The sequence below is a fragment of the Ostrea edulis genome, chromosome 2 (assembly GCF_947568905.1).
Source record: "Ostrea edulis chromosome 2, xbOstEdul1.1, whole genome shotgun sequence".
NCBI classification, from domain to species: domain Eukaryota; kingdom Metazoa; phylum Mollusca; class Bivalvia; order Ostreida; family Ostreidae; genus Ostrea; species Ostrea edulis.
The window spans coordinates 72,043,292-72,054,258 of record NC_079165.1 but is presented as its reverse complement, the minus strand read 5'-3'; the positions used below and the strand labels follow the sequence as shown (position 1 = coordinate 72,054,258).

Here is a 10,967-nt window from a genome sequence, read left to right as displayed (position 1 = left end):
CAGTGGAACAGTTTCCATCGTTAGTGAAACATACCTGACAGTCAAATATAGCACTACATGTACATGATGTATATTTCACATGTTCAATTAATACTTTTAGAATATAATGTATTATGCATGTGAATTTTGAAGCTTTTTATCCCAAAGGTAGATGATTATACATGGATTGTAATTGGACTCTTAATCAAAACAGGTGTTTTGTGAGACTGTTTTACTACTTTTGTATAACCTGTATTCTGCGTGTTATTTCTGGTACAGTATATCAATTAGATAACGGACAATTCTCATATTCTATTACATATCTTCAAGTGGCAACACATCCAGTGTTTAGCATATGTTGTGTTAGATAAATACGTAAAACCGGATATCAAGTTTCTCTATTCAAATTTCCAGTCGTGTCACTTTGGTTATCTTCTCGAGTGAACTTGAGGTTGCATAAATTCAGCCGGATCAATCCCAAAAACCCGTTTATTTCACGTTTAGGATTTTTAAAGGTACTGTATCAATGCAAGAACGATATGGTTTCTTGAGAATGTACATTACCCCCAAAAATAACAAGCCTCGGGGAGCGGGCTTTCTCTTTCTCAGATGTATACTCTGTAATTCATTTCGGGTTAATGTCATCGAGTTTTCAAAGAGATCAAGCGGTGAAAAGACCACCAAATCTGTTCACCAATCAGCGTAATGAACACGCTTTTGTACCACTTGTATTGAGCAGAATAAAACACAGTATTTATGGCCCGGCGTGTTCGTGCTCATTTGCTAGATAATTACAGTCTTTTCATAGAACACACAGTAACACGTTATATTCATTTAACGCTGTGGGTCCCTATAAATGTACAATATATACATAGCATAGACAATCATTCCATACTGACGGATTTTGGCCATTTTGATACCGTTGGTTTTTTTTTTTTTAAGTGAACCTTGTATCATTTTAAAGTGTATCGTGTTCAATCATACGGGAAGAAAGGGTCTTCAATTTGATGAATTTTTAATCCAATTTTATAACATTTTATAGCACCATATTAACATAACAATACAATATGCCATCAACAATTTAAGAGCTCTCACTATCATACACACAGACATAATTTTATGAAAATCATCTCAATTATTGCAATAAAATCTCTTCTTCCATCCATTAAGGGGTTCACACTAAGCCTTTGGCACACCATTTACAACTAAGCAGAAAAGATAATTGTCTAGTTATTGGAAGCTTGCTGTTCTGAAAGCCAAAATTGTCAGTTTCTGGGCTGGTCGAAATACCAGGTTTCCGGTTGTGGAACTTCGGGTACATTTGTCATTTTCATCAGTTCGACCTGTAAGAAAGAGAAAGCATGCTTAATATAATTGCACTTCCGGATTAAATTGTCGGTTGAATAAAAAAGTTTATTGAAATTGATCGTGTCAATAAGTACACCGACAAACTAGGGGACATGTTGAATAAGTCTGACAATTGTATTTAAGCATTGTATAGAAGGGGAAACACACGATCTTAAACCAATATTTATTGAAAGCTTCAGCTAAATGACAACAGATTAAAAAATTTATTAAATCAACTGACAGCCTTTTAAAAGAGTTGAATACTATACACATTCGCTTTTAAACGTTAATACTATAATCATCGCGATATGCATGTTCATGTACAATTAGCGGGACAAAATCTGAAGTTTTCTTAATGTAAAATGAAGAGCACTGAAAAGTTTGATTGGCAGTTTTGAAGGGTAGATTGTTTATGTGAAATATACAAGAGTTTTTCTAATTGGCAAGCAAAGAGCTTGTTACCTATGTTCAAGTAGACTCAACTTTTAATTTCCAACAAAGGAGGTTTTTAATCAATGAACTTGCAAAAACTTGTATTTCATTCAATGTCTTTAAAATAAAATGATGTATATTTTCGTTTCGGGTATGTTTTTTGAGATCAAGTATGATATATTCAACACTTGGATTCTCTTTATGTCAAATCTAAAATGTAATGGGTTTACAAAATCCTGGGCGATTATCCTTTAAAAGTGTTTTCATCTTGCACTTAAAATGTACAATCCTTGTAAACTTACGATTACTGTTCGATTGGTTGTCATTTCTCGGGGCTGTGTTTATTCGTCATTGCTCGGCCTTCTTCGACCTGATTCGTCGCGTGCTTACACAAGATCGGCTTCCGTTTTCATCTGCATAAGAAGCTTTTGTTCCATGTATAACTTTCGTATCAGTTTGTAAAAACAGGTGAATCAATATTTATGTTGAGATTTTTCTCAGTTGCTCGCCATATTTACACAGTCAAATAATCTCCTTGTTAATACATTCTCTGTTAGTTTATTTCTTGTGAAGAGCAGTCCCATGGGGGAAGATAGATCTAATTAATACTTGCTATGGTTCAACTGCCAATTCGTCAAATTGTCTACAAAAAGAAATACAAAATAGATTAAGGCCACAGCTTAGAGTAACAATAAATTTCACCCTGTCACAATAGTATTTACTCTACAAGATAGAAATTATTGCAAGCAGATAGTCCATGTACCGAATTCATTGACTAATTGAAAGATTAAATTGATATCCATATCGTGGTCATGAACCTAATGCATGTGTTGAAATAAAATAAACACATATCCATTACTTATATCCGCCGCAGGCCTAATGATCAATTTGATTCTTTTTTTTTTGTCCGCTGAAAACTTGGGCTCTTGAAAAACAGCCTAATCAAATTTACAAACAACTCGAACATTAATTTCAGATTTCCAGAAATCCCTAGCTGAAAGTTATGATAATTTACTGTTTTAGTTTTGAAAGAGCTAAATCTTTAAATCAGCCATTTGCAATTTTACATAAACGCTGAATCGTTCTTTGTAATTATACATTGAAAGGTGAATTAAAAAGTACAGTACATATATCAAGTATTTATTCCGATTAATGAAATTATGCGGATATGCTGAATTCATCATACAAATGTGTACATGCATTCTGTACTCGCTTACTATTCATAAATTTTGAGATTTTTACAATGTGCATCAAATCGTATAATTGCTACCAGAAATTGCTATTCGAGATTCTCAAAGTTAAATGGAATTACTAGTAACTGCACTTCTTGGACGGAATTTCCATTTGTGTATGATAACGAAGGAATAGCTAAGTCCATTATATTAATGATATAAAAACATGTAATATTAATGTAACAGACAGGGTTTTTTTTTTCGTCAATTCGCCAGACTTGCATTATAAAATTCCATCAGAATGAAGACAAGTGTCTTAATTACTGTGTCAAATTCTTATTTTAGATGTAACTGCAGAGAGAAAATTAAATGATTTATTCCAAAAGAAGAAATGCGACAAATCATCTTTACCGAATTGGAGCGCTTGACGCTTTGTATTCTCATTAGTGACTGGTGGTACTGCAGGGTCATTAGTTGGTTTCGGTTTCTTTCGTTTTCGTTCACGGTTTCACATCCTTCCCACAATGCCGGGTCACTCGGGATTTTAGGAAGGGGGTCAGCTTCCGGGATTGTTGGTGGAACCTGTGAATTAACGATGATGAGGTATGGAACATCGTGCAAAATGAAGAAAGTTTCAAATACAGTCATACTATTTGAATGTCAATCATATCTTTAATGAAAAATTAATTTTCTAGTATACAATTGTATATGTGCAATACTTTGCATACAAATCATGCAAATTTACCAGTGTCGGTGTGCTCAACCAAAAAATTTGTTTAAAGTCTCGGAGTTTAAATTACTTAGATATCGTTGGGGTAATTATATGACATAGCAAAATGAAAATTTTGGTTACTTAAATTCGTGAAATGAGGTTTCCGTGATGATCAAGATAAATTTAATGATTTTTAAATGATTTGGTTGACGCTAATTTGAATTTAAAGGAGTCTTGTGTCGCAGTATGTTGGACAATTAGTCTCAAATTCAGATTTTTTTTTGTAAAACTGACAATCATCTTTTAAATTCGTTTGTAGCTGCTCATCTAAACAATATATATACAACCACTGAATGTGAAATTAAGTGTATCTAGCTTTCAGTTTAACGAAATAATTAAGTTCATTAACAAAACAGATTCTTGATGTCTGCTACAACAATTTTAAAAGGGAATTTTCTGGCGAAGTTCAAAACATTAAACAAGATCAAATATGTCTAGTCAAACCGATATCCAGTGTTCTTAATGCCGCCTTGAAATATTTAAAATGAAATCTTGGTGCCGTGGCATATTAATTTTTGAATACTAAGATTACGAGTACAATAGTTAGAGAATGGATGTTTTCTTTGATTCAATTGAAACTTATTTCTCTTCATAGTGTCACTTTTCAATGCGTCACTATGAAAACCAGCAAAGATTAAAATCATGATAAAGAATGATTTTGATTTCATTGGTCAGGGCTTTTACATGTTGACTTTGCTGATGATTACATCACGGTTACCAGATTCAACAGGCTTCATTTGAACAAACACAACCTCTGACACTCAAGGTGACCAATATGAAACGTTCAAAAAAGAACTCCCGCTGAATTAACCTTAAGTAGAACAACTCTTACAATTGGCCCATAATGTAATTCCTTAATGCTTGCGTGAGTGGCATAGATTATAATGCTGACATGTTATGAACAAACTACACACACACTTGCTGTTCTTCTCTTTGTTCATTTAAAACACGGGTAAAAGGATAGGATAAATATCAAATCCACGTGATTAAGTGGTAAGAAAGCAAAGAGCAAGTCTCAAGGTAGCAACAATTATTTGATACTATCTCTAACGGATAAATCAAGTGAAAACAAGGCAGAAGAAGACAAATTTTTAGCTGTACCAATACTTAGGCCAGGGAATCAAAAATCAATAGAAATGACGAGAAATAGATTGCAATATCAAATGGTAATTCAATTAACTACGTTACCTGAACCGAGATTGATCGATCAATAGGGAAAAACTGCCTGCTGCCCAAGTGATAACCGGGTGGATAAAAGACCTCTTTAGGGAGTGGGGGAGAGTTGTCATAGAAACCGGGGTCTTCTATTTCTTTGCTCACTATGTCAGTTGTTGAGCGAGCACTGTCGTTTCGCTTTCTTTTATTGCTGTCTGCTTTTCGTAATAAATATATTGCAACTATTATCACAATGGCCAAGACAATCGTCACTGTCGACATGCTGATAGCTATCACATAGTATCGAGAAAAACTCGAATCGTTAGTAACTGAGTCTGCTATCACAGTTATGAGCAAAGTGTCTTCTGTTGTTAGTGTTTCATCACCTGCATCTCTGACTTTGACCTTAAATTGAAAGAATCCAAGGTCATCAGAGTCTAATGTGCGTATAAGCACGATTTCACCACTGGCGCTGTTAATGATGAAGTTCTTAGTCATATTCCGATCATCTGTGTAGTATATTAATTGTGCATTCACACCTATATCTTTATCAGTTGCAGACAACGAAGCAACCACTGTGTTTTGTACCGTTGATAATGGAACGGTGATGGACCTATTTGCTTCGCTGGGGAAGATGAAGGTCGGTTCGTTGTCATTCTTATCCTTCACAATGATATGTATAAAAGCAGTACCCGTTTTTGCAGGGACTCCCTTATCCATAGCTATGATTTTTAAGTCATACAAAGCGACAGTTTCCCGGTCGAGGGTTCGGGTTACAAACACAGTCCCGTTTTCTTTCACCTCGAAGGGAGGAGGCTCGCGGCCATTTGGGGTCATCAGATAATGCCTCACTTCTGAATTGATCCCCTCGTCCTTGTCGAACGCAGAAACAGTTCCTATTACTCTGGGCCCAGCTAAATTCTCCGATACTGTGAATTTTGAGACGACATCTAGATATGTAGGGGCATTATCATTTACGTCTTTGACATCTATAATCACAGTAGTAGTTCCGGTTAATGGAACATTTCCAGAATCAGTAGCATAGACATAGAATGCGATCCGTGTCTGCTGTTCTCTATCTAATGATTTCTTTAGGACCAAACTACCAGTAGCTTCAGTGATGCTTACTATACCTTCTGCTTCTTTAGACACAGTATATCTGATTTCAGCATTAATGCCAATGTCGTCATCTGCTGCGGAAACCGTTAATAGACTAATACCTACATTGTTATTTTCAGCTATATTAGCCTGATATTGTTTTCTTTCAAAGCGAGGGGCATTGTCATTTTCATCTACGATAATGACAGGAAAAGTGGAATTAGTCTCTCTTGGTGGGCTGCCCGCGTCCCTGCAATTAACAGTAACTTCATAGCTATCCCTGGTTTCTCGATTTAATGACGCAAAGACTACAACTTTGTACTCGTTTTCTTCAAACTTTTGGATCTTGAAATAGTCGCTGATAACATCACACGTTACCAGACCATTTGCCCCGGTGTCGGGGTCTTTAACGGCTATGTGTGCCACTACTGTACCCTGACTGGCGTGCTCAGAGACTTCAGCAGTATCAGATCCAGACAAAACGTTAACATTGATCACCGGAAAGTTATTGTGATTGTCTTGCACGCGCACAAAGACTTGCGATTTTGATATCAGAGGCTGATTACCCTTGTCGCTAGCCTCTATAAGAATTTTGTAGCTTTCTTGAGAACCAGAAATGAGTGATTGCTTGAGAAATATTCCCCCTGTTGTTGCGTTCATAAGAAAGGTTTGAAAAATGGCCTCAGATTGCCGTGAGCTTATTTGATATTGCACTTCAGCATTGGGGCCGTCATCCTTATCACTTGCAAAAGTCTTCACTATCAAAGAGCCCACGGGAAGATCATCCATTATTGTAACATTGTACGAGGGTTTGGAGAATAAGGGGTAATTATCATTAATATCTCCTACTGTTACATTCACGGTGAGTGTGCCTGTATTTGGTGGACTACCGCCGTCATAAGCCAACACTCGAACCAGATGGGTAGGGTTTGTTTCGCGATCTAATGTTTGTTTAAGGATAAGTTTCAACATGGATCGTCCATCAGGAAACATGTCGGCCACAGCTTGGAATGGGGAATCGTGCGATGAGGTCTGATACCTCTTCACAGAGTTGATACCAGTATCTAAATCCACGGCGCCTTCAAGAGAATAAATAGAGTTGATAACGGTGTCTTCTGATATCAGAATATTGACAGTGCTCTTTGGAAATATGGGCGAGTTGTCATTTATGTCTGAAATGTTAACGTATATTTTAATCTTAAAGAAATCCCCCGTGTCGGAGTTTGACGCAACAGCCACCAGATTGAGCACACATTGGTCTTGGAATTCACAGAGTGTGTCCCTGTCTATCGTGGCGTTCGTGTACAGTTTACCCTGATCTTCTGAGATGCTGAACAACTTTGCCGCAGGGTATCCCGACTGGAGCAGACTGTACTGTAGGCTGTTTATGTTGTTGGATAGTCCAGTATCGATTGCAACATTTCCGACAAGTACTCGATTTCCTGATTCTTCTGCAAGGTAGTAGGTTACTTCCAAAGCGTGAGCTTGAATCACAAGCAGCATTAATATGCAATTCTGCAATAGCTTCATGTCGAAGGGTAAAATTGCAGGCTCCGATATCACAGCTAACACGCTTGGTGAAAAACGATCAAACTCCAAGTGTATCTTATCATTCCAGGAACGAGCCGGGGATATAATATATTGAATTAACTGTTTACGTTAACCGTCAATACCTGATACCCATAATGTCCAATCTCGCGGAATAAACTTCAAGTAAAGGACAACTCCAATGTGATTCAATTTATTTCGTTTACGAGAAATAATCTCGTTTTCATGCCTAAATAAATCATCTTTTGACGCTTTAATCCGCTCGTAATTAAAAACAGTATAGATCTGTACCGGGGTTGATCAATGTTTTCCAATCGATGTTCTTTAGATCTGTCCTAATCCGGCGTAATCGTCCCGAGTCCGAGGGATTCTCACACCTCGTGTTGGATTCCCTCCAGATAAATTCTGCAAACTCGCGTATCCGTAAAATGATGTTCTGTCATTGTCACTAGAAACAAAACCATCACAGTCGGCTTAATATTTCTTCTCCGTGAGCCAGAAGAGAAATAGGACGCTCCTTTCCACGCTATCATCTGATAAGTAGCTTCAGTGTGTTATTCAAAAGGTTTAATTTTTAAAAGTGACCTGTTTGCTTCCAAGACTCCGCCTTCTAAAGTAAAACCCAATAGAAACACACCGAGTCGCACGGCTTTTGAATAAAATTAATCGAGCGGAAGAAATATCCATAATTCACCAACTCCTCTTTTTGCAGTTGTAAAACCTTTGATGATGTTGCGCCTGATGTTCTACAATAATTATTATATGAGTATTTACAGAAATGCTGTTTGTTGAATGCTCATGCAGCTACACCAGGAATACATTAAATATAGCATAGTGAACACATTTATTGTGTGGAAATTAAAATGCTAGTAAAAATCGAGCTGAATACACATGTATACATTGAACATACACACATACTTATGAGCACTGTAGTTATGATTTAGTTAAAGTATAGAATGTATTCTGTTTTATTAATTGGCATTTGATTCATTCATGTGTACTATGAGTAAACCGTTTAGAGTATTGTCTTTCCTTTGGCGTACATTTTAAGCGGTTTTTTGGTTTGGTTTTGCTTTTGTTTTGTTTTGTTTTGGTGGGGTGTATTTTGTTTTTGAAAGGGGATGAAATTATGAAAATTCGCAAATCATTGAGAAAATAATACATACATGTGAGAGATTGATTTATAGATTGATGACATTTAAGTAATTCAATATTACAGTTGGTATAGCTTTTAAGATGTAAAGAAGTTATCCATACTTTACATATGAAATGATAAAAAATATCCAGGGGGTCCTAGATAATAATTAATTCGGGGATCATTTCATCGACTTCACTGCAAATTTCTTAAAGAAAGAAATTAATTAGCCGAAACTTCAATTTTAATACAAAAAGGCCGATGATATATTTTTTAACCTTCACTGATCATTTTCATCGGCTTTTCTGCAAATTTCTTAAAAGAAGAAATTAAATAACCGAAACCTCAATTTAGTACATAAAGACCGACGATAGTCTTTACCTACTATGTTCAAAATTATCCATAAGTTTCATCCTTCATTCAAAATAAAAATTGATATATTTAAGAAGAAGAAAAAGAACCCTATGAAAGAGACGGCCAAATTCTAATTTAGAAAATAAGTGGTATTTTACACTGATGACTATCTTATCTTTTCGGTCTGTTTTGATGTTCTGATTTTTTTTACGACTGCTGCAATTAGCCAACGCCGAGACATTTGATACGAAAAATAGCCGTACGGCACGAACATACTTATTCTATTACTTTTGACACCTAGTGTAACAATGACTGGCTTATCAAAATCATATCTGTTACTACTTAATTCTTTTAAAAAGTTTAATAACGCGGGGGTAATTCGTAAATGTGTATATATATACATGTACATTGTATGAAAAAAGGTTAATTTGCTTAAACCACGCAACTTGGGCAATACAATATATAATTCGTTATACATAGTTAATCGTATTTTGGAGGTAATTTTGAAATTAGAAAAAAGGGTCGGGCTGAAATTATACATCCATTAATGATGTTTGCCTTAATTATCCAACTAAGTGTTATTATATTGGTTTTGAATGTATTGCTATTATAGATGTATGTTTACAATGTATACAAGTAAGGCAACCCCATCTCTAGCCATTTGAGAAAAAATGACAACGTTTGAACTCGGTATATCAAAGAGCAACATGGAAATCAAAGAGCAACATGGAAAATCATAGGGTGTCATCTGCAGTTACTGTGCTGTTGACAATTAGAAATGTATTTACCACGAAATTTATCGGTAGAACTAGGCCTAAATTGATACAAAGTAAGATTAAAATTTTGAGTGGGATCTTATGGTTTTCTATAAGGGCTACTCGCTCCTTTCTCAACTAAAGTGATTTGCACGGCAGTGCAGCTAAGGCATTAAGGGGGAGGGGGGGGGGGGGGGCTCAAGGTTGACAAAACAACGGAGGGTGTGCATATGAGGGAGCGAGTGTGAGAGAGATTTTAAATTATCACTTTCTCGCTCTTGATTAGCTGTTTTTGCTTAATCGCACTTGAATCCCCATAAAACTGTATTAAAATAATCCAATCTATGCAATGATAAAATGTTTCAGAATATATTTATATAATATACGTAAATGTACACCTCACTCCTGTCGCCCTGCAGGTGAAGGATGGAGTGGTGGTAAGAAAACAACATAGGGTCTGCAGATGGAGTTTAAGTTTTGATTTTGACATTGGTAGAAGTTTCTGTTTTGTTGGTACAGTCACATGTCAGTTTAGTTTACTTTATTCACTCACACCATATTATGGTACATGAGGTACAATATATACAATATTTACAAATAGAATATATTATATGCAAGGTACACGTGAAAAAAGCAGGGAGTTGTTTTATATACATAAAATGAGTTAAGGAGGACAGAATTGGTCATATATTTTAGATATAAAACTACACAATTTGATAAGTACATTAGGGTCTGAAGTTGACATTAACTTGTCTCTGAAGACCTAACATCTTCACCAAAAACCGTAACGTAATTGTACTTATCTATATTCATGTATACACAAGTTATAGTTTGGTAAAGGACTAGAAATATGATTCTATTCCATTAAGTTTCACCTGATTCGCTTTGATCGAATTAATCATATCAGCTGATGATTTCTCAAATACATGTACATGTAAGTGATACTCAACCCTCTACTTTCGATATGCTCATACAGTTTTAGTTCACCCGAGCTATTAAGGGAGCTTTTCTGATCACCTGTTGTCTGTTTGTCCGTCCTTTTGTCTGTAAACTTTACACATTTACGACTTCTTCTCCAGAACCACTAGACCAATTTCAACGAAACTTACCGCAAAGCATCATTCGGTACTTATTCAAACGAAGGACACACCCTTTCAAACAGGGATTATTAAAAAATGGTTAAAATTTGGGGGCATCTTTTAAAGATCTTCTCAAAAACC

At 35.8% G+C, this 10,967-nt stretch overlaps 1 protein-coding gene across 1 annotated transcript; it reads right to left on the bottom strand.

The window, feature by feature from the left end:
* Positions 1-977: 977 nt before the first annotated feature.
* On the bottom strand, positions 978-8,178 carry LOC125678661 (protocadherin-11 Y-linked-like). Its single transcript, XM_048917270.2, has 4 exons — positions 4,891-8,178; positions 3,342-3,512; positions 2,061-2,401; positions 978-1,322 (listed from the first exon to the last, which is right to left on the bottom strand). Exons 1-3 carry the CDS (start codon positions 7,483-7,485, stop codon positions 2,393-2,395), a joined length of 2,775 nt encoding a protein of 924 aa, XP_048773227.2. The 5' UTR covers positions 7,486-8,178; the 3' UTR covers positions 978-1,322; positions 2,061-2,392.
* Between the last annotated feature and the right edge of the window lie 2,789 nt (positions 8,179-10,967).

Bases quoted from the DNA above. Each gene is read 5' to 3' on its own strand.
- LOC125678661 (XM_048917270.2), bottom strand. From the start codon at position 7,485: ATGAAGCTATTGCAGAATTGCATATTAATGCTGCTTGTGATTCAAGCT. The intron at 3,513-4,890 runs GTAACGTAGTTA...GTTAATTCACAG, and splicing joins ATCGATCAATCTCGGTTCAG to GTTCCACCAACAATCCCGGA.